This window comes from Sus scrofa, chromosome 7, assembly GCF_000003025.6.
Source record: "Sus scrofa isolate TJ Tabasco breed Duroc chromosome 7, Sscrofa11.1, whole genome shotgun sequence".
Classification (NCBI taxonomy): domain Eukaryota; kingdom Metazoa; phylum Chordata; class Mammalia; order Artiodactyla; family Suidae; genus Sus; species Sus scrofa.
Window position 1 is genome coordinate 59,246,850 of NC_010449.5, and position 24,114 is coordinate 59,270,963.

The 24,114-nt window shown below is 51.0% G+C and overlaps 1 protein-coding gene across 1 annotated transcript in view; it reads right to left on the reverse strand.

The window, feature by feature from the left end:
• LOC100152111 (coiled-coil domain-containing protein 33) overlaps positions 1-24,114 on the reverse strand; it is a 71,763-nt gene that overhangs the window by 5,441 nt on the left and 42,208 nt on the right. Inside the window, exons 6-11 of the mRNA XM_021100053.1 lie at positions 22,798-22,907; positions 21,073-21,189; positions 17,214-17,305; positions 16,355-16,475; positions 10,306-10,435; positions 9,541-9,662 (exon numbers count right to left, since the gene is read on the reverse strand). Coding sequence (XP_020955712.1) covers positions 9,541-9,662; positions 10,306-10,435; positions 16,355-16,475; positions 17,214-17,305; positions 21,073-21,189; positions 22,798-22,907 — 692 coding nt within the window. The remainder of the gene's footprint in view (positions 1-9,540; positions 9,663-10,305; positions 10,436-16,354; positions 16,476-17,213; positions 17,306-21,072; positions 21,190-22,797; positions 22,908-24,114) is intronic.

The window sequence follows — 24,114 nt, forward strand, 5'->3', positions numbered from 1 at the left end:
TGGAAAGCAGAGCAGGCCAGGAGAAGGCCTGAATGTCCAGTTTCTTAGTCATACCCACATCCTGACTCAATTCACTCCATCTGTGGCTGGGAGTTACAGGTTCACATTCTCAAGGCAACACAGGATGGTTGGTGAGACTTTTGGGATGAGCCTGCAGTATGACTCTGGGTTGACCCTTCCTACACTGACCTAAGAGCTCACAAGTCAAGAAGCAGGTCTTTTTCTCTCTCCTCCACAGGCCTCAGCTCAGGGCTCTGGCCTCTGGAGAGATGATTATCTGTCTCTTCTCCATTTCTTCAATTCCCTGAAAAACTGCTGTGAGACCAAATGTGGTGCTGGTGACGTTTATCTTCAGCACTTGACAAGGTCTCCTGATGTCCTTATAGATGTGAATCTGGTGGAGCAGCTGTCATGAGGGGCAGGCGCCGAGTGATGGATTAGCACAACTCTGTCGTTCCCTTCCCCCAGGAGTCCTGTCCTCATCCCTGATGAGTTCAGCATGTTTGTCAGCAACTTAGGTGAACAATAGCAAGCACTCCCTTTACTGCATGTCCGTCTGTAAGACCCTGTGCTGGGCACTTCCACACTGTCCCTCATTCAATTTTCACAACATTCCTGGCTGGTAGGGATCACAACCCCTTTCTATGAATTCAAGAGGAAGATCAAGAATTCAAATCTAGGAGTTCCTGTCACGGCTCAGTGGTTAACAAATCCGACTAGGAACCATGAGGTTGCGGGTTCAATCCCTGACCTCACTCAGTGGGTTAAGGATCTGACATTGCCGTGAGCTGGGGTGTAGGTCGCAGATGCGGCTCGGATCTGGCGTTGCTGTGGCTCTGGCGCAGCTCCGATTCGACTCCTAGCCTGGGAATCTCCACATGCCACGGGCGCAGCCCTAGAAAAGACAGAAAGACAGGAGTTCCCGTCGTGGCGCAGTGGTTAACGAATCCGACTAGGAACCATGAGGTTGCGGGTTCGGTCCCTGCCCTCGCTCAGTGGGTTAACGATCCGGCGTTGCCGTGAGCTGTGGTGTAGGTTGCAGACGCGGCTTGGATCCCGCGTTGCTGTGGCTCTGGCGTAGGCCGGTGGCTACAGCTCCGATTCAACCCCTAGCCTGGGAACCTCCATATGCCGCGGGAGCGGCCCAAGAAATAGCAACAACAACAACAAAAAGACAAAAGACGAAAAAAAAAAAGAAAAGACAGAAAGACAAAAAAAAAAAAAAAAAATCAAACCCAGATCTAAGGATGGGCTTTTGGGTGCACATTGCCAAATGATAGACTTTAGCTGCACCAAAGGGGAAAATGTGTTTGCAGAAAGAGAGTGACGGTCCTATTCTACCCACCAAAGCTGATTCAGCTCCACAGTTTGGGGGGACACTTTAAGAGGAATGTCGTCAAGATGAGACAGCCAGGGGATGAGAACCAGAAGCCAGTGTGACAAAGAGCAAATAGAAGAAGGAGAGTTGGTCGGGCTGGAAATGACACAACGATTCACAAGGGCTGACACAGGCATGGGGGCTGAATTCTCTGAAGCCAGTTTCAAGAAGGAAAAGGCAGGACTGAGGGAGACAAATGGAGAGAGGCAGGAGGAAGAGGTTTGCAAGGAAGCTGAGAGAGGCTGGAGAAGGCTTCTTGAGAGGTAATGAGCTTCCTGTCATGAGAAGTGAGCAAGTAGAGTCTGTAAAACCCTGTGGTCGGAGGGAGTGTCAAACTCCCTCCCTGAGGTAGGAAGGATGCGGGGACGGTTGCATGAGAATCAAGCGACAGTGTGGGGAGGAGTATTTGTATCCAAGGTATGAGGCACTACTGAGAAGAGTTCAGATTTTTGGTTGTTTGTTTTTGCTTTTCAGGGCCACACCTGTGGCATATGGAGGTTCCAAGGCTAGGGGTCGAATCGGAGCTACAGCTGACGGCCTATATCACAGCCACAGCTGCACCAGATCCGAGCCATGTCTGCGACCTACACCACAGCTCACAGCAATGCCAGATCCCTAACTCGCTGAGTGGGGCCAGGGATTGAGCCTGCAACCTCATGGTTCCTGGTCAGATTTATTTTTGCTGTGCTATGATGGGAACTCTGGGGTCAGGTATTATAAAAAGCAGGCAGGAACCTCTAATGATGGGATGGCAAACCTTGCCCCAATGCTGAACATCTGTGATCCAAGGACCAGGCTGGCCCTGGAAAAGCACAGGCTCCCCGTCTCATTTACCTGTCCCTAGCTTCCTTTGGTTGTATGGGAAGAGCCCTGAACTGGGCCTAGAGTCTGAGCAGGTAGGGAAAGGGTACCTGTGAAGGGTACCTGTTCCACTGTCTCCTGCCATGTGGCCTGGGAGAGTGGGAGGACAGGGAGGGTAGGGGGTTTAGGGTGGGGTTGGGGACCTGTGGGTAGGGCAGGGAAGACAGGCAGGGATGTGAGGTTGAAAGAGGGGAAAGGGTATTTTTCTCTGAATTCACCATTGTCCTTACAGTAGTGTTTTCAGAGCTGGAGTCTTGGGGGTGGAACAGGAGCTCCCAGAGGATAGAACTGGCTGGCAAGGCTGCTGTGCTACCCTGGACACTGGGCCTTCTGGACAGCTGGGCTCAGTGAGGAAATAAGAAGCTGGCTTGTGTCAAGGCTTCTCTGAGGACCAACCCAGGGCTGTCATGTTTGATTTTCCAAAAATCTGTAACATTTCATCAAAACTCAGCCTGTCCCCTGCCCTCCATTCCACATTTGCTAAAGAGCCACTGGTCCCCACTCTGAGCTGGTCTCTAGAGAGAGTTTTGTAAGTGGTCTGAATAAAAACACCAGGACAGCCTTTTGCATGGCATCAAAGACCTTCCCACACCACCTTGTGAGGGGAAAAGGGAAAGGGAAGGTCAGGTGGGACGGACTGTGGGAGATGCCCCTTCCCTCAGTGGGGAGTAGCAGGTGCCACCTTCTCTTTGCCTTTAAATGCACCCTTCCTGTGCCAAATCCAAGGAACCAGTGGTTTTCAAGTCTTCCAGCATCTCTCAGGGTTGTGAGCTGAGGAGTGGCTACCCATCTGGGAGATGCTGGTTCTGCCTGGTACCCTGGCACCCTGCCTGGGCAAGACTCTGGATCCCAAATCCCAGCTGCAAGAGGGGACTTGTTGCCAAACACCCAGATGACAGCATGGATTTGTCCCACTTCATGGGGAGGTACATTTCCAGGCAAGGAGGCAGGAACAGACACAATGAGCACTTACTGAGTGCGTGCCAGGCTCCAATCCACATAGTCAGCCTAGGAAACCTGGTCAGTTGTCTCACTTCAAAGAAGCTGACTGCAAGCTGGAGGGCATTCAGGATGCCATGGACCTCTTCATTAAAAAAGGCAGGGTGCTTAGCCTGGAGAAGCACAGGCTCCTGGGGGACCTGACTGCACTCTTCAAAGAGAAGAGGCCAAGATCAGAGGGGGAATGGAGGAGACCAAGGGTTTACTGGTATATGTGGAGCAGCATAGGCGCATAGGTTCTCAGAGTCTAATGGACTGCCAAGTGAGCCCCTATAGAACAGGCACTAAAGGGAAGTTTTTTGTGTCTATGCAGATGTGTTTGTGTGTTTCTAGCTTTTTGTACTCATCTACATCCACAACTCCAGCTTAAGGCAGATCACTCTGGGCAGCAGGTATCCATAGAGAAGTTCCACCAGAGGGAAAAAGCAACCAATAGAGCCAGAGTCAATCACAAGATCCCAAACCAGGAGATGGCTCTCTCTTACCATTCACTGGGACCACAGGTTTTGTTGGCTAGTCTGCCTGCCAGCATGCTGGATGGCTTCGGAGGAAGCTTGCTGGGCTTGCACTGCAGCTCGGGAGGGCAGAGCCAGGACCCTGGGGCAGAGGGAGGACCCTGGAGGTAAGGGTGGCTCAATGTGGGGTGAGCATTTCTATTAACTGCACCGTAGCCAATGAGCCCTGGGACAGGCTGCTTCTGGAGGTAGCGAGCTCCCTGACATGGCAGAGCAAGAAGACAGGCTGTGACAATCACCCATGGTGGACAGCATCAAGGAGATTCCTGTCCAGGGTGGGCTGTCCAGACACCTCTGCAGTCTCTGCCTATTTGGAAATTCCACAACGTTCCTGTTCCTAAAAGTCTGAGAATGGGTGATGCGGAAGCAGTGGGTGTGGGGAAACTGTTTTCACCAAAAATGTCAATTAACCAGGGTGGCCTCTGCCCAAATCTCCAGGCCATGGAAGCTTGCAGGAAAAAAGCTGTGTCCTTAAGTGGAGGTACACAAATAGGACATGCTTTTTTTTTTTTTTTTTTTTTTTTTTTTTTACTGAGTTATCATATATTTTATTTATTTTATTTTTTATTTTTTTAAATTGTTGTTTCCCCAAGGACATGCATTTTTATCTGTCCTGAAGTATTTCCTCTCTGTAGCACAGCGACCATGCCCAAGGAGTTGCCCCTAAGATGGAATTATTTAGCCAGGTGGACAAGGGGCCCTAAAAGGCCCATCACCACAAGTCCTTCTGCTGGTGGAGTGTCCACAGGACTCTAAGATCACCAGGCTTTGGGCAGTGGCTCTTGAAGCTTTGAGCAACAATGTTTGATTATTGATTTAAACAATGGAAGAATCGATGGTTCTGGACCCAGGTCTGGTGCTGCCTTCCCACAGGCTGGAAAGCAGAGATAAAGGCTGGGCACCTCCAGCCACAAATTGGTGGACCACACCTTAGGTAGAACAGTAAGATGGAAGGAACACAGTCTCTTTGTTACAGCAGCTTGGTGGGACCTTACTCAGATAGCGCATAGAATCCAAAGAGCCTGTTTGAGCACTCCCTATCAAGTCACCCCATTTGAGTTCCTTTTTTTCCCACTGCACCCATGGCATGCAGAAGTTCCTGGGCCAGGGATGAAATCTGTGTCACAGACCTGAGTTGCTGCAGTGATAACACTGGTTCCTTAACCCACTGTGCCACAAGGGAACTCCCTGTTTGCATTTTATCAGGTCTCATATCATGAGCTGATTATCTACTAATGAATTGATCTGCTCATTGTCTAGTCCACCCTTCCTTCTCTTTAAGAATGCAAGTTGTATGAAGACAGGGCCTTTGTTTTTTTTTTTTTTTTTTTTTTTTATCTTTTCAATGTAAAATCCCTAACCCATAGGACAGTATCTGCCTCACAGCAGGTGCTCAGTCAAGACTTGCAACTGCGGAGTTCCCGTCGTGGCGCAGTGGTTAACGAATCCGACTAGGAACCATGAGGTTGCGGGTTCGATCCCTGCCCTTGCTCAGTGGGTTAACGATCCGGCGTTGCCGTGAGCTGTGGTGTAGGTTGCAGACGCGGCTCGGATCCTGCGTTGCTGTGGCTCTGGCGTAGGCCGGTGGCTACAGCTCCGATTCAACCCCTAGCCTGGGAACCTCCATATGCCGCGGGAGCGGCCCAAGAAATAGCAACAACAACAACAACAACAACAACGACAACAACAAAAAGACAAAAGACAAAAAAAAAAAAAAAAAAAAAAAAAAAAAGACTTGCAACTGCATGGAGAACAGTGGTGGTATTACAGTGAAGGCGATTGTGAGGAGTGGAGCCAGGGATGCGCCTTTTAGACTTAGCTGCAATGTCATCTGATCTGTTCATCAATGCTTTCCCACCATGTCTTAGGGAGGAGGATGCCAAAAGGGCTCAGATACTAGCAGAGAGCCATGTCCATGCCAGAGGAGGGTAAATTCAAAGTTTATGGGCTCCATGGTTGCCTCCCTCTCCTCACTGCAATCCACAAGGGCAGCCAAAATTCTAGTCCTCATCAAATATATATGGAATAAAACAATGAATGAACAGGTGCCATGCCTGCAAGAACCTTACACCAAGTCTATACATATTAGCTCTTAATATGCAGGCCCCCAAATTGGACTTAAAGATTTTAGAATCAAAGTGACTCAGTGATTGGCCAATTCTCGGATAGTTATACCAAGAAACAGTTTAACCACAAAAAGATTTCGCTTCTGTGTGTGCCAATGCGAGTGTGAAAACATCTTTGTGTCAGTTTGCATGTGTGTGGGAGCATGTATATGTGCATTAAATGTGTGCAGTCTTGCAGAGAAGTGTGTATGTGTGTGTGCATGTCCGTGCACACGTGACTGGTGGGTATTCAAATGTGACTGTGTGTATGAATTCTTGGCTGTAGAATCTGAACATCCTCCAGTACTATTTTTCTGGTACACACCCAATCTTGATCCCCTTTCTTTTCCTTTCTTCTCGGAAATCCATTACTGAAAGGTTTTTTTTGTTTTGTTTTGTTTTTTTAACCCGCCTCCAGGGGGAGGGGGCTGGGCAAAGAGGAAGCTAAAATCACAAGGCCCAGATCAAAACACTCAGCAGCTAAATGAATTCGGCAGCATTTTCCCGCATGACTTGGAGGGATAATTTAGTGAGGCCGCCAGCTGGAAGGAAAGGGATTAATTCTGCACTTAGCACAGCTCCAGTGAATAATTCATCACTGGGACCTCTGTGCCCAGCCCCTGGGCAACTGGAGGAGTGTCCTGCCCACCTGCCTGTTGCCTGCCTGGGTCCCCTAGGGCCCTGACCAGCGGCACTTGATGGTCCTTTTGGTCCTCAGAACATATGTGCCCCAGCGAAGGGTTAGGAGGCAAGGGGAGGTGAGGAAGGGGCTGGCAGTGGCCACTGATGGACTCTAGACCCTGAGAAAAGCCGCGGAGGGCTGAGTTCCAATATGGAACATTTTTTCCCAAGAACCCTGCTTCCCCTTTCTTGGGGTCTTTTGTTGCTTCTGTGTCCTCCCTTCTCAGTAACTTCTCCGTCCTGTACCTGGTTTGGTGGTGATGGTGGTGGTTGGGGTGGGTGTCAGATTGTATCTAACAAACTCCCTCTCACCAAGAATGAGAGGAATCTCTAGAGGGCAATGAGGCACATTCCACAGTGGAGAGTGCTAATGGGAGCTTTCAAGTCCCCACCAGAGGCGCTTTGGGGAGATACTCTGGGGCTGGTACCTTCCCAGAAAAACCCTGTAGACCTTTCCTGAAGGAACCCCCTGTGTTCTTTACAGGTAGGTCACAGGGCCAAGTATTACCCTAGAGCTGGTGGCTATTTTTCCAGGCATAGGAAGCTAGCAGGAGTGGACTGATCCAGACATCAGCCCCTGCAAGCATTTCTGGGGTTCACCCAAGCTTCACATCCCACATCCCACAAACTGCCTACATCCCAGCTTCATGTCTATCCCAGTGCCAAAGAGAGAAAAATGGAAAAATCCCAGCCTGTCTGGTACACTGGATGATCTGAGTCCACTCCAGATTCAGAGCCCAGGTACAGCTGCTAGAGGAAGACATCCCATCCTTCAGGTAGGGCTCAGGCCCGGGGAGGGTTTCTACTTGGGCCAACCCAACAGTGGTGGGCAGATTCCAAAAATGAGCCTCCAAGATTCCAGGCCCTAATCCCTGAAACCTGTGAATATGATGAGCTATCACTCCTGTGACTATGTTACATGGCACAGTTGACCTTAAGATGGGGACATTATCAGAGTGAGCTAACCTCATCACATGAGCCCCTTTAAAAGCAGAGCACCTCCTCTGGCTGCTGACAGAGGAGAAAGTCAGAGAGCTCTGAAGCGTGAGGAGGATTTGACACGCTTGCTGGCTTAAAGATGGAGGAGGCCTTGTGAGAAGGAATGTGGGCGGCCTTCAGGAGCTGAGAGAGGCCCCCAAGCTGACAGCCAGCAAGGAAACTGTCCCACAACTGCAGGGATCTGGCTTCTGATGACAACCTAAGTGAGCACATATTTCCCCAGAGTCTCCAGACAGGAACAGGCCCCTGCCAGCACCTTGATTTCAGCCTTGCTGTGCTGGATTGCCTACCTCCAGAAGTGGGAACTCATATGTGGGTGCTGATTTAAGCCACAAAGTTTGTGGTAGTTGGCGATGCAGCAATAGAAGCTGATATCCTAGTTCATCCTTGTGAAACCCTGATCCCAGTGAGCCAGGCTTGGTTTGGGTTAAGATAGAGGCTGACTCCCAGGTCTGGGAGGCCCTCTGCTCTCAACTGTCTTCTTCCTAATCTCACTTTTCCCTCTGATTTTCTGGAGCCTACAATCACCCTCAGAGATTTCCACCCCAAACAGCAGACCCCTCTTTCCAAAAGCCCCTGACCCCAACCCCTGAGCAAGGTAGTAATCGTGAGGGAGGTTGGAACCCACTGAGGGGCTACAAGAGCTGGCCCATGGCTTCCAGGCCCTGACCCTCCCCTTACTCAGAGTCTTACCTCCGAGGAAAGTAGCTGGAGGGAGAGATCCACTGTGGGGGCCTCACCATTTATGGTTTTCAGCCTGGTGTTCTGGAGAGGAGAAGGAAGCAGTTGGCCACCCAGGCCAGGGCAGGCAGCTTCTGCCTCTACTCTGCCCACTGTTCCAGATTCCTGAGGAAGGTGTTTGCTGAAGGCTGTGCCCAGAGAGTGGGAGGGAGGCGGGAGCTGGTCTCCCACCTCTGCCACCCCACCACCGTTCCCAACCCCAGGGAAGCCCTGACTAGCACCTCCAGACTTGCTTCCTTCCAGATTGGGAAGATCCCATGTGTTAAGGTCTGTTATGTCAGGGTGACCAGAAGTATTTTAGAGAAAAAGGTGGCAAAGAAATAGACAGTGATGATAATGATGTCTTCATTCTTACTGAGAGCGTGTTCTATTCTAAGTGCTTTACAGGTATTTCCTCCAAAAAAATCTCATAGCAACACTATGAAAAAAGTACTATGGGGAGTTCCCATTGTGGCTCAGTGGTTAACGAATCCGACTAGGAACCATGAGGTTGCGGGTTCGATCCTTGGCCTTGCTCAGTGGGTTAAGGATCCGGTGTTGCCATGAGCTGGGGTGTAGGTCGCAGATGCGGCTCAGATCCTGCATTGCTGTGGCTCTGGCGTAGTCCAGCGGCTACAGCTCTGATTAGCCTGGGAACCTCCATGTGCTGTGAGAAGCGGCGCTAGAAAAGGCAAAAAGACAACAACAACAACAAAAAAAAAAAAAAAAAAAAAAAGAAAGAAAGAAAGAAAGAAAGAAAGAAAGAAAGAAAAGTACTATGGCTACAAAACCATTTTATAGTCAGGGAAACTAAGGCATTGAGACCAAGTAATTTTTCCATGGTCATGCAAGCTGGTAAGTGGTAGAACCAGACAGTCTGGCTCTAGCTATACCGAGAGATCACATACAGCATCTTGTACTCATTTGAGAGATGGGTACTCTTAAGATTCAGAGAGGTTAAGTAACATGCCCCAGGTTCTACAGTGAGGACTAGGGCAAGTCAGGATTTGAACCCAGGTTTGGCTCGTTAAAAGTCTGAATTCTTGCTGCTTTCCCACAGGGCCTCCCCATGCTTCTCCCAAGTTGCATGGGGGCAATTTCATCACAAGTCCAAGACTGAACTTTGGTGTTAGGGGTCCTCCTCACACCTGTGGTCAGTGGTCAGATGCCTTGTGGGGGACCTGGTGGAAGCCCTGGAGAAGCCAGATTCACCTGTGTTGGCGGAGCCAATTGGGGAGGGGTGGACCAGCCATGGACCGTTGGGAGAGTGGGGGGTACTCACGGTGATGGGGAGCTTCTCCACACGCAGCCCATTCAGGCCTTTCCCTGTCAGCATCTTTTGGTATAAGTGGCTCTTTAGTGGCAGCACGGAAATGCCGAGGGGCTTTCTGAGGGTCCAGGGTTCTGTGGGGGAAGGACCAGCTGGGGCTCCTGCCAAAGCCCCCAGCCCAGGCTTCTTGGATCCCAGCGTCTGAGGCCCCACTGGAGCCCATCCTTCGGTACTTGACATCTAATTCTACCATCCCTCACTGTTTCCTGCCTCCTGGCCTTTCCCTGTACAAACCCCCTCCTCCTCCTTTGCCCTTCAGAGCTTGTTGAGTTCAAGGCCAACTCTAAACACAGTCTGTGTCTCTCAGTATTTATATAGATCTCCCTTATCTCTCCCCTCTGGGGGCTTCACTCTTATAGTGTGGCTATGACTGTGGATCACTGGGTCTCTGAATTCTGTCTCCCCACTAGACTGTAAGCTCTGAGGGCTCCATCCCCTCCTTCTTCATGGACAGGCACATGGGGAAGGGGTGGTGGTGTAATAGGAACTCACGGATTTGGTATAAATACAGGGCTCATGTGTCCTAGCCCATTCCCCAGTGTTGCCATTTGGACAAGGAAGCCAGCCAGGCACTCCCCAACATGTCTGCATGCCCTAGAATGGGGGGGGGGGCTCCTTCACCTGCTCCCGCAGGAAGTAGGGCAGCATGGTCTGAACACCCTGAGTACACATGTTCTGGTGCACAGCTGCCCTAGTGTGGCCACGAGGGTCACTTACTTGAAGATGAGGGGTAATACTCCAGCACCAGGGCTGTGTCCCCTGAGAAGGTGGTGGCTCCGTCTCGGCCGTGGAAGAGGAAGGACTCATTCCACAGGGGCAGCTCAGGGGGTCCCCCAGGCTTGGACAGCTGAAAGGAGAGGGTGGGAGCAGATAGTGAGGCTACAGTATCTCCCAAATCAAAGGATGTCCGTATATTTGGTTGTATGCACGTCTATATATGTCGCAGATGTTTGTTCTAATTATAAAAGCAACAAACACTTAATGAATAAATTTTGAAAAAATACCAGAAAGTAGAAAAGTGAGAAAACAAAAACATATTCCTATACTAAGGACAACTGTTCATAAGACTGTATATTTCTTTCTAGTATTTTTTCCTATGCCTATTTTGTCATCCTAACATCCTGCCTTTTTCATTTACCATTAAAACTTAAGCTTATCCAGAGTCCTAAGTGACAGTAATTATCCAACTTTAGTAGCTGCAGGATATTCTGTCATGTCTAAGTGTCCTGGTTTCTTCCTTCGCATTTGTTCAATAACACTGCATTGAATGTTCTTTAATATATCACTGTGTATCTTAAATTATTTCCTTAGTATAAGTACCTAAAATGGAAATGCTGAATTAAAAATTATTTTTCAAGGCACTTGAGTCATCATGGGGAAACTGTTTCCCTAAAGAGTTGCACCAGTGTTCCCACCCACGGCTGCTGGTATCATAAACGCCAAGGCAGATGTGACCTCTGCCTTTGTTGCCAGCCCCTCTCTGCCCTGTACAAGTTTCCCAGCCCTTCACAGAAGCCACGACAGGTCTTCAATAGGGCATTTGGGGGACTTAATGGCACGCTAAGCCAGCAGTTGGGGCATACATGTGGGTAATATTTAAAAAATGAAACAAGACAGCATTTATTATACCAAACTATCTGAGCATCTGAGGGGCTATCAGACATCCCTGTGGGTGATCAGAAAAGCCTGAAGGAAGCAGGACCAGAGGAAGCCTCTGAGGCAAGATGTGGTAGGCTCAAGGGAGCGTGGATGTTATTCTGGGTGGGAGGATGGCCTAAGCGAACATGTGGAGGTGGCACCAAGCCTGGCATGTGTGGACCCTGGAATGAGGAGGGACTCCAGGGGGAGGAGGTCCAGCAGCTGCAAAGGCCAGAAGGTGGTGAGTGAGGAATGAGACTGGGGTGTTAGCCTGTAGCACCCAGCAGGCAACCCTGCATGGCCCTAACACTGAGAAGGGCCGGGGGTGGGGTATTACTGGCACAGACTCTCCAAGTGGCTGCCTTGCTTCTGCCCTCAGCCAGGGGCTGTCAGCAACAGTGACAGCCACTCCCACCTCCTGCTCCCCTGCGGGAATCGTCATCACCGGAAAAGGTCAGCACAAATGTACCACCGGCTCCAGGAGTTATTGATGCAGGATCGTGAAATATCAGTGTGGGTCCACTCCCCCCGTCGTGGCAAGGCCTTGATGCCTGTCACACTAATGTGTCTGCTCCCGTTCTCCCAGGACCAGCCTGAGACTCAGCTGTGTCTGCCTGTGCCCCTGGAGAGATAAGCTACAGTCACTTTGGGGCCAGGGGGCCCTGAACAGTGACAGGGGCAATGAGAGTGTTTCTGAAAGCAGGCTCTGTGGCAGCTCAGAGACAGCCACTTGGCAACCACGAAGCTGCTCTGGTTTCTAGGGTACCTGAGCATGGCCTTTCAGGATTTAGGGTCAAATCATGCCCATCCCCTTCTCCTGAGTCCCTGGGGGGGTATCCACATAGCCTGGACCATCTGGCAGACACTAGGGCACTCAAGGAGGACCTGTGACAGCCCTAGATGCCCCATCTCTTGCTCCCACCCAGCAAGAGGGGTGTTTAATGGATGCTGGCTGCCCTCTCTAGGGCCTATTAATGTGTCTAAATGGAGTCTACAAAGCAAGAGACGGTGTCTGCCTGTCCAGGAAGGACAGCTCCTTCCCTAAAGGGTTTCCCAAATGAATCCCTCAGGAAAGATCCCTTCAGACCTAGAACTGGGGAAGGAGGATCAGCCTCTTTTGTGCGTGTATGGGGTGGGGCAAGGAATCAAGCTTAAACCACCTTCAGAGTCTGATTCCAGGGACCCAGTGAAAGTGCTGGTAGCAGGCCTGTGTGTATTTGGGGACACGGTGAGGAGGGAAGCCATTCCTCACAGATGCTAATGGGAAAGGCCCTGGCAGGCTGTGGAATTAAGGAATGTGATTAACCTTCAGCTATGATCTTCAGCAAAGCCATTAACCCCAGCCACTGAGGCAGACCTGACTTCCCTGGGGACAGGGCCTTCATTCCTGGGCCTAAGGGCCCTCCTCTTATTTCCCCAGGGCCCCCAGTACCCACACTCACACCCGCAGCTCTCTGCTCTGCTCAGATGCAGCAGTGGCCATCCTTGTAAGCAGAGCTACTGGGGCAGCTGATGCTGGGTGGCTAGGACACCTTGGCTCTGGGCCCAGGTCTGCCTCAACCTTGCTGTGTGACCTTCAGCAAGTCCCTTCCTCTCTCTGGGACCTGATTTTGTCATGCCCAGTGAGAAAACATCTTATGCTTCCTGCTTTGAAAGGCTACTGTGAGGGTTGAAGGAGAAAGTGGCTATTTTGCTGTGAAGATGAAAAGTTCAAATCAATTGAACTTAGCAAATGCTGAGTGGGGCATTTTCCAGGCTAGTGGCCTCTGGGGTGTAGCAGGGCATATGGGAGAGCTAGAGCGAGACCCTGCTTCCCTCTGGAGCTGTCTTCCAAATGGATAGAACACACACACACGCGTGCGCGCGTGCATACACACTTCTATGATCCACGCAGAGGCCTAAGCAAGTTGTGGGTTGTGGAAGCTGAAAGTCTGAGGGGAAAGCTTTGACTTCCAACCTGGGAGGGGAGGACCTTAGGGATCAGGCAGTAGGTAAGAAGGTAGAAGGCCATTCCAGGTTGAGATTATAGCAAGTGAGAGAGGACAGCATGGGTGTGAACAGTTAGTTACACAGTGGAGCCAGAGAATGCCTGGGTAAACTGGGGCAGTGAACCAGGAGGCTGGAGGGGACAAGGCCTTGTGTACTTGGTTGGCAGTGAGGGCTCTGTCCTGTCCATGGTAGGGACAAGGGGGCCAGAAGGGCCTAACCCTGGGCAAGGGGGTCTCTGTGCCCACTTGTCACAGGATGGATGGGAAGGGCCCAAGTGGAGGCTGCTGCAGTGGTCCAGGCAAGAGAAGATCTCGGCCAGGTCGGTGGGATGGGAAGGGGCCCCATGAGAGCCTGGGTACAGACTGGCTGTGGGGCTGAGCAAGGAGGAGATTATGCTGGGCACTGACAGCTTTTTTCACCACTGCTTGTATTTCATCATCCAGGAATTCTATCAGCTCAAGAGGAGGCCAAGCCAGCAGGAGCCACCTGTTGGGCAGTGTTTCCCCTTAAGGGTGCAGGGTGCAGGGTGCAGGGTAACTCCTAAGTCCCACCCCTATGTTGGATCCCACAGGCTGGGTGAGGTCCAGCTCAATGGCTCACCTATCCCTTAACTCATCAGAGTTCAGGTTTTGCCATCACCACTAGGCTCTAAGAGGAGTAAAAGAGACACTCAACCATTTCCTTCCCTCCTCATAGCCAAGAACCTGCTTTGGTCCAGGTGTTCCCTCTCTACCTCTGTGGGCACTTGCTATTGGCAGGGTGATAACCCATGGCCCTCCTCCATGTTTGGCTGAGAGAAGTGCATGAGACCCAGTGGGAGGTTCTGCCGAAGGGCAGCTGGAAGAGAGGTTGCCAGCTCTTCATAAAAACCACACTGGGAAAGGGAGGCTCTCTCTTCCTCTGGTCTTGGTCCTGTCTGGATGGGGTGCCAGGAAAATTTTTCCCTCATGTGCTGTTTATCCAGGAGGGATATTGCAAACATCCTGAGTCCTTGAGGAGGATGCTGAGCCCAAGTATTAACCAATTCTGGTGCCGTCTTACATGGGGCCCCACCAGATGTGGGACAATAAATATCCTTAGGGTTGAAGTTAATGTGAGTTGGGGTTTATGTTACTTGTAGCCAAATGTAACAAGAACAATGGTGAGGCTGGCCTCAGAGGGGGCACTGGCAGCTCTGAAAGGGTCTGAACCCATTTAGCTTGGATGTTTTGCACAGGTTACCCCCATATGTTCTCCTATCAGCCTGATAAGGCAGGAATCAGGAACTGGTGGAATTAGGAAGCTTGTCAAAGGTCAGAAAGCCAGTAAATCACAGAAGAGGGGCCAAACCCAGGTCTGCCAGGCTTTGGCTTGGTGAGCCACTGGTGGGACACCACAGCACCCCAAGATGTCAGAGAGGCAGGTCCTAGAAATTACTTAGTCCAAACCCTTACCCCCTAAACGGAGGCAAGGAGATTGATGCTTAGAGAGGGGACAGGGCAGAGGTGTGTGTGAGCTGCTGACTAGTGTCCCTTCCAGGTAAGGCTCTGCCCATTCCCCTCTCTCCCCACCTGTGCCACAGAAGCCTGCCCCTGTCCTCTCACTGCTGGCACCTGGACTCTCTGTACTGGCTGCCATGGTGCCGGGTGACCTTTAGCAAATGTCCTGCCGTCACTGGACCTCTGGCCTTAAGTCCCACACATGCAAGAGGCACTGGGGATACTCCCCACCCCACCCCAGACTAGTTAGGCAGCAAAGGCAGCTAGAGAAGTCCTGGAATGGGGAGGGGGCTCACTCATTAAAGCAGCCAGCACCTCCTGCCCCTCGGGACTGCCTGCTGATTTGTTCATAATTTTCTGGGCAAATGCAGGGCCATGTGTGAAATGACTCTGGGGAAATCAGGCCGAGGATTGGTTCAGGTTTGGAGCCTCTGTCCCCGGAGTCCCCCTCTGTCTCACCCCCTCCTTGCCTCCATCACTCTTGTTCGTGTCTAAGCCTTCTTCAAATGTCTTTGCCTTTAAATGAGGGCTGGGGCTCCGTAGGGGTACCTCATTCTATATTTGCCATGCCAGGCGTGAACAGTTTGGCAGACCACAGGAGGGACCTCCCAGGCACTCTTATCTTCCTCAAGGCCTCTCGGCATGTTGGGACCATCACGTGGGGCAAGTTCCCATGAAGTGCAGGCTATGGGAAGAGATCAGTGAGGCCATCCCCCTGGACTGGCCCCAACCTGCACAGCCCCCGCCCCAGCGTACTCAAACCCGCCACCCTCCTCTCCAGCCCTGATGTTCATCGTGTCCTGTGCAGCCCCATCTCCACACCTGTGCTCCTACTGTTCTCAGTCGCCCTGCGCCAACCCTCCCCTATTAAAAACTCAGCAGTCCTATGTCCGGACACCTGCCCCCATCACCCAGGCTTCACATCCCTCTCAGCTCTGAGTAATCTTTTTATGGTGGTAAAATATACATGACATAAAGTTTATCATTTCAGCCATTTTTAAGTGTAAATTCAATGGCATTAAGTACATTCACAGTGTTGTAGAACTGTCACCACCGTCTATTTCTACAACATTTTCGTCATCCCAAATAGAAGATTTGTACCCACTGAAGAATAGTAACTCCCCATTCTCTCCTCCTCATAGTCCCTGGCAACCACCATTCCACTTTCTGTCCCGATGAATTTGCCTATTCCAGGTACCACATTTAAGTGGAATCCTACAATATGTGTCCTTTTGTGTCTTCTCTCCTCTGACTTTTACAGCTCCGACAGTCCCTCCTGCTTGGTTATTAATTATAATTATCTTGTGTTGATATTTAACATTTTCACGCGTGTCACTCCTGTCTTCCTCATCTTCAGCATCCCCGAGGGCAGCTTCAGCACGGACAGACAAGGCCCTGGGTACAGGGCGGGATTCAGTAAACTTTTTTTTAGGTAATTATTTTATTACAGTTGATTTACGGTGTTCTGTCGATTTCTGCTGTACAGCAAAGTGGCCCCGTCATAAAGACATATACCCTCTTTGCCACATCATCTTCCACCATGTTCTATCACAAGTAAACCCTTAAGAGTCAAGTGAACAGCCGAGTGAACAAAGGAGTGAGTGAGTGCGTTACTAGAAAGAATGGACCACTGAGAGGGCAAATGAGGGAAAGAGCCATACCTGAGGGCACCCGTTCCGGCTAACCTGAGGGACATCGAAGTTCATCACGGAGGGGATAGGGAAGGAGAGCTGGGTGATAGGCAGCCCCAGGGATGCCGGGTCCTGGTTCTCCTGATTGACCCTGGCGAGGCAGAGAGACAGGGGTCAGCACAGGAGCACTGCGGGTATCCAGCACTGTTGGCTCTGTGCCCAGGCCCGGCAGCCGAGGAATCCCACACAAGCTCTGGATTGAGGTGGGAGAGGAAAGTGCAGTGACCTGCATAGTTCACGTCTGGACACCCAGACGGGTGGTGGACCCTGGTCCTTCCAATGGCTGACCCAAGCCTTGAGAAAGCTCATCTTGGCTACAAGATGACCTGCAGCTTCCAGGTTCCTTTCCCCATGACTCACTGTGGCCTTGACTTCACTAGCCTGCATCCCCTCCTGAGGACTGTGAATCCACCAAACCCCCAAGGAGGCTGGGGTATGAGGGAGACGAGCCAGGGCTGGGGCCAGGGAGACCTCCAGGAGGGTGAGGGAGGGGACTTGTAGGCAGGATGAAAGGATATGAAGTTTGGGGACAAGCACTGGATGGATGGTGCCTTGGCCCTAGAGTGGGAGGGATATGGTGGGTGGGAGGTGGGGAGGCCGGTTTGGAGGAGCCAAGGACCCCTCTCCTCTGTATGCTCACTCTCTCCCGCAACCCTGCTCTTGTGAAGGGTCTGAGCTGCCTCTTTCCAGGGCTATGGCAGCTTCTTGGGACTTCGGTTCCACTGAGGAGGTTTGAAGAGCCTCATGGGGAGGGCAGGTATATAGCCTCCACACAACTTCCAACCCTTCCCCCCATCTCCCCGCCCATATCCACCCGGGCCCCACTCACTGAAACTCCTTGTAGTTGGGAACCACCCGGGCAACGACCACCATGGGGCTGGGGTTATTGGCCAGGGGCTCATTGATGCCCCAAAGAAAGACCTGGGGGAGAGAGGAGACAGGTGAGCCTGGGGTGGCCTTGGGCCCTGTCAGGGACATGGCCAGCCCACCATCTTTCTCCCCAACAATGAGATCATCCCTCTATCCACACCTCTGCTCCTGTCTCACCAGGTTCTTCAACAGGGGCTCAAGGCTGCCCTCTTTCAGGCCCTGGGCCAGACCTTGGGAAGGCGGCATGAGAAGGCCCTGATTCTCCACACACTTACACTGTCTTCCTAGCAGCTCCTGAACTGACTCCTGGTCCTCACCCTTGTCCACCAATGGCCCTCACTGCCCCCTCAGCCCTCATCCCACCCGCCAGCTGTGATTTCTGTGGCTCCTTTTACTTCTCTGACCCCTCACTGGCCTCTGCTTCTACTCCTGGCCCCAACTTATCCCCTTTCCCATGGTAGCAATAGCAGCCTTGTTAAAAATGAATTCGGGAGTCCCAGCTGTAGCTCAGCAGTAACAAACCCAACTAGTATCCACGGAGGTGTGAGTTCGATCCCTGGACCCACTCAGTGGGTTAAGGTTCTGGCATTGCTGTGGCTATGGCTGGCAGCTGCAGCTCTGATTCGACCCCTAGCCTGGGAACTTCCACACGCTGCAGGTGCAGCCCTAGAAAGAAAAAAAAGAAAAAAAATTGAACTGGATCATCTCATTCCTCTGCCCCACACCCACTGCCCTTAGAATGGATTCCATAATTCTTACCCTGCTAGCAGAGACCTGCATGTGTTGGCCTGTCTGCCCCTTAGCCCACATCTCTTGCCAACCCCCAGCCTCTTCTATCTCACCCCTCCAACACACCCTACTTGCTTCTGTTTCAGGGCCTTTGAGTGTGCTGATCCCACTGCTTAGACTCCTCCCCAGCCCCAATTCGGTGGCTGGCTCCTTCTCTTCCCGTAGGGCTTAAACATCACCACCTGTGAGAGGTGGTCTGTGACCACTCTTACTAAAGTAACCCAGCCCCTAGGGTGCCTCTTCCATAGCATCAGCATTGCTGGGTTATTCTAATTTCTTTCTTGTTTATTTTCTGTCCATTTGATTAGATCTCAGGCTCTGCAGGGGCAGGGACCATGTTCATCTCATTCACTGCTGTATTCCCAGCTTTTAGTAAAAGTACCTGACACACAGCAGAAGCTCAATATGTGTTTGTGGGACAAATGAATCCCACTGATGAAAGAGAAAAGGGGAGAACAGGTGAAGGAGAGGTCGGCTGTGTTTATGAGTGAGAGAGAGAGAGATACCAGAGACCTGGGAGGGGAAGGAAGTGGGAAGGACAGGCAGTGGCCTCAGGGAGGCGCTGGGGTTGAGTTGGTCTTGGAGGATGGGTGGGATCCTAATTACGTGGCACTGTTGGGAAGAGGCTCAGGAAGAGGAAGGGGCTCTGGATGCAGCTGAGGTGCCACATCTCGGGAACACGTCAGGATGGGAAGAGGACCCTGCCAGGCTGGACCACGCTCTCCCTAGTCCTAGCTCCGCCTTCAATGAGAGGAATGTGCCTGGAATAGGGGCTTGTTCTGGATCCCTCTCCCGAGCCCCTCTGCCAGAGCCCATCTCAGCTGCTTGCCCGCGTGCTCCACACAGGCGTGAGCTGCTAAGGGTTTAAGATAGTGAGGAGGACCTTTCAGCTCTCAGACCTCTGAAGACTGAATCCCTTCACCAAATTCAAAGGACTGATTCTTTCTTTCTTTTCTTTCTTTCTTTCTTTCTTTCTTTCTTTTCTCTTTCTTTTCTTTCTTTCTTCCTTCCTTCCTTCCTTCCTTCCTTCCTTCCTTCCTTCCTTTCCTTTCCTTCCTTCCTTCCCTCCTTCCTTTCTTTTTTAATGGCCACACCCACAGTGTAGGGACATTCCAGGGCTAAGAACTGAATCCAAGCCACAGCTGGGGCAACATGGAATTCTTTAATCCACTGTGCTAAGTTGGGGATTAAACCCACACCTCTGCAGGGGCCCAAGCTGTATAGTCAGATTCTTAACACACTGCGCCTTTGGAACTCCCAAAGGACTGAATCTTTGATGGTGGCATTTCAAACTTTGGAGGGGGGTAGGGTCTGGGCCTGAGGGATTTCACTGGACCCTGTCAGGCTCTATTGCTCACATGGACTCTAACAGCTGTAAGGGCTGAGAGGAGGGCTTAGAGATGCGTGTATGTCAGTGTGCAGGTGGGTGTGCCAATTTACAACTGTTCTGTGCTGAATGGTCAGGTGTGAATGAGACAGCTGCCCAAGCACACCTGCTCGTGACTGCCTGGTGAGTCACAGAAGCAATTTCTTCTTCCACTGCGCTCTCCTATCTGCTGTCAGGAGCAGACAGGGGGTCATCTGCGCTGGGGCAGGCAGGGTGCTAGAAGGCAGAGAGGCCCAGACTCTGTGAGACAAGTCAGAGGGCTGGGGTGGGGGTGGAGCAGATCCATGGGGTGGGGGTAGGGGTGCCCAGCAGGCCAAAGTTCTGCCAGGTCTTGAGGTGTGGTCCCCTCTCTATGGGGTGTGGCTGGGGGACAGCAAGGCCAAGCTGTTGTCACTCTTCCTTGGAGTGTGTGTGTGTGTGTGTGTGTGTGTGTGTGTGTGTGTGTGTGAAGTGCTGGCTGTCCTCAGGGAAAAAAAACCATGATCAAAGAGAGGAGGGAGAGAGGAGCAGAGGGTGCCTGCAGGTGAGACACATGTTAGCATCCAAGGGTGGCTGTGGGGAAGCAGAGATGTGGGTCAGGAGCTCTGGGCTGCCATATCAAACTCCCTTTGGGTCTCAGTGTCCCCAGCTGTGAAATGAGGCTAAAGAACACTTCTTGCCCTGCCAGGCTTACAGTCTTATGGAGCAGATCAGATCAGCTGTATTGAAGCAGGGAAAGCCCAGAGCTTGAGCTCCCTCTGGCTCCCACCCTGATCATACTCAGCCCATGACTGGATTTTTAATCTGCCACCCTGGACAGTTTGAAGGCTGGGGGAAAGGGAGAGAGGCTAAGTCCTGGGACCACATCTTCCCAGAGCATCACCAGTCCTCCTTAGGCTACCTGAAAGGCCTATGGATAGAAGGTAATGGGGGGGCACGGTGAGGGGCATATATGGAAGTGAGCTCATCCCCCAAGCTGAGCCCATCCCTGGACTGACTAATGGAAGAAGCTCCAAAAATAACTGTTGAATGAATGAATGAAAACCTAATTGGAAGACCAGACAAACCTCTTTAGAAACGGGACTCCAGGAAGGGTGGGGAGGTCCCTAGAATTTTCATTTAGGGGATGTAGGCCCTAGGTCAGGGTTACTACTCCAGGACGGACAGAATAAGAAAGAAAACACCAGAGAATGTGAGCCAAGGTGGGAACTCTCTTCCTCTCCCCATGAGATTCAGGGAGACACAGGGTTTGGGAGCTTCTTATTGTCTCTACAGCACTCCACGAATGGTGCGTGAGGAGTAGAGCAAGGGAAGGCAAGGCTAGGGTAGTGCCTGTATCCATGGAAAGTTCTGGAAAAGTTTAGGCATCATCATCGTCTTTATCCTCATCATCCCTGCCACCCCAGGGCAGGTTCTATACAAACAACTTTGGCTATTTTTGAAATATCCAGTTGCCCCCTTTTTTTTTTTTTCCCCAGATGACAACATGGTAATTCAATTTATTTTGTAGTTGCTTTTTTCTTTCTCAATTTCTTCCCCAGACATCCCTGCCCCACACCATCAGGCCAGTTAGAGATGGCCAAGAGCAGAGCCTGGGATCTGCTCAACCCCTGGCCCCTTCCCACACCACCCCACCCGACCCCTAAAGGCCCAGTCCCAGCACCTCCAGAGCTGTGTGGTTGTGGCCAATGTAGCGGGGGATGAAGCTGCCCTTCCGAATGACTGTCGCATACAGTTGGGTCTTGGCAGTGGCTTCATCAGCTTTCCCAGGCTCAGTGGGCTGGGGAAAGGGTGGGGGAAGAAGACACACAAGGAGGAGAGTGACTAAGGGGAAGACCCTTGCCATAAATCCAGCCCTCTGCAGACAATCACTTGGCATCGCTCCGCTGGGGCTCTGAGCTGATAATTAAAGCTCATGGTCCCTGTGAGCCCTTCCAAGGAGATCAATATAATAAATCTTCCCTTTTCTACTTGAATATTTCATTGCCCTCACAAGGACCACTGCCTGCCTGCTCTCTTTGTAAAGATGTGATAACAAGGTCTGGGTTGTAAGTGGACAGAGAGCCAGGAGGTCTCTGTGATGCTCCCAGAAGTACAGCTGAAGTGCTGAATCTTTTAGGTGAGTCACTAATCTCTCTGGGCCTTCCCTTCCCTGCCTGCCCCTGAGGTATCTCATCCTGAGGCCTTGGGCTTGGGGTTCTCTTAGAGCCTAGGGAAGATAAAGACCTGAAGGGGCATGGTTGAGGAGTCGCTTTGAAAGGAAGTCAGTGCCAGGGTCTGGGGGAGGGAGGGAGCAGAATATATCTGAACTGAGCACCTACTATGTGCTAGGTACCTTGCTAGATGTTTTATGCTCATCATTGCACTTGACCCTCCAAATGGCCATGCCAGGAGAGATATTGCCTCAATTTTGCTGATGAGGAATGGAGGGGGTTTTCTATGGACATATAGTTGGCAAGCAACAGACCTAGGTTAGGAATCCATACCAACACACGTCATATTGTTCTTTATTCTAAACAACCAAAAGGGTCTGGAATGCACACAGAGGGAGGGAAAGTCGTGCTTCTGTTCACCTCTTGCCCAGGGCCTGGCACAGAGTAGGTGCTTAAAAAGTACTTGAACAGTGAGTGATTTCTTCCTTCCATCAATCAGCAATGGGGAGGGGAAGAGGCAGGGAAGCTGGCCTGAGAGGTTCAGACCATGAACTGAGGGGCCCTGAGGCTCCCTACTCCAGGCTTCCCATTGTCCACTCAAGGGTGCATTCCAAGGAACACTTTATCTCCCACATACCCCAACACTCCTGGGCCTTTCTCCTGACAAAGCAACATGTGGAGGCAACACAGTAAGAACTAGCATGGGACATAGTGTGACCTGGGGTCACCCTTGACTCTGTTACTCACTTGCTCTGTGACCCAGGATGAGAGGATTCTTCTCCCTGAGTCCCAGTTCTATGTATTCAAAATAGAATTCACCTTGAGGGTTAGAGATGGTGTGTATGGCATCTAGCCCAGAACCTGGAACATAGTAGGTACTCTGTAAATACTGTATTTCTTTTATTTTTAGATACATTCTCACTCTTTAAACATACATGAAATGAGAATCTATCTTTAATTGGTGTATTCATTTAATGTGGCAGATATGCTATGTTATTGGGCTGTTCTCTGGAGGTGAATTCAGAGAATTCCAAACTCTTATTCAGAGAATTCCTACCTGCTGGGAGCTGTGTTTCCTAAACCCAAGTGGTCTGAGAGTTGTCATACTGCTGGGTGGGCATGGGATACCCAGGGATGCTCTGACGGAGAGATGGGGGCATCAAGTTGGTTCCCACCTGCTCTCCCACTACCTATCGCAGGCCCACTTGGACCCAGATACCAGGGCTTTGACTCACATTCACCAGCTCAAAGTGGTAGGGGTGGAAGACACGCAAGTACTTGATGGGGATTTGGAAGGACAACAGCTTCTCTTTCTTTTTATTGTCTGCCACCTTGAGGATCACATCTGAAGAGAGAAAAAGTGAACACAGGTGGAGGTCAGGGATTAGCTGACCACTGTCCTTCCTAGCGAGGTGAGACAGTGAGAGGTGAGAGACACTGCTGAGAGCAGGGGAGCAGGCCCACACTGAAGAGTCAACATGTATGCACATGTATGGAACACACACATGCACACAACTTAACAAGCAGTGTCTGAGCTCCTGCACAGGGCAAGGCTTCATGCTAGGTGCCGTTAGGGGCCTAACAAGCAATTCTCCCCCATATCTTGTGGAGGGAAAACTGAGGCTCAGTAAGGAAAAGTGATCTGCTCAAGAAATCTTTTGATGCAAATATCAATAAAAGTATACTCCAAGTAAATGAAAACTAAACACTAAGAAGGATGTACCACTTAAAATCCTTCCAAAGAGAATAGCTTTTGTTGTATAGTACACTAATGGGAAGAACACCAATGACCTGGAAATAATCATGGTGGGCCAGCTTAGGAGCATCCACTGCATGCCAGGCATGGGGATGGGCACTCCTGAGCCATTATTCCAACAAGTCCCTACCACCAGCCTTCAAGTAGGAATCACCGTCTCTGTTTTTTAAATGTGTAAACTGGAGTGCCAAGAGGTTATATAACTTGATCAACATCCCACAGCTAGTAAATGGCTGCTAGGAGAGGATGGATTCTGTGACCCTGTGGGTATCTTCCCACTTTGGAAACGTATGATTTGAGGAAGAAGAGGAGATGGAGAAGGAAGAAATGAAGAGATGGATAGGGGAAGGAGGTAGGAGGAATAAGGGAGATGGGGGAGGGAAGGAGATAAAAGAGAGATCTAGAGAAGAATGGGAAAGGGAGGACTGGGGTGGACGGGTGTATCTAAGGGAGCCTCTTGGGTAGCCCCTTGCTTTCTGCCTCTCTTCTTGAGACAAGGACATTTCAGCACCAGGGACAGCTGCCGGCTCTGCAGGATCACTGGGAGCACAGAGCTGCTGGGTCACTTGGAACTGGTGGGTCATTTGAATGAGGGGGTGGAGGAGGAAGGTGAGGGCTTTTCTAATTATTCTTCCTTTCATTCTCCTCCCCACAGTTACCTAGGATGCATAGAGAGGGTAAAACACTTGCCAAGTCCCTCAAGAACAGGCCATATGGGATTCAAACTCAAAGGAAAGAGGGGGAGATGGGCACCAAAGGGCCTTGATGCTGCCTTGAAGAAAGTAGAGTAAGGCAA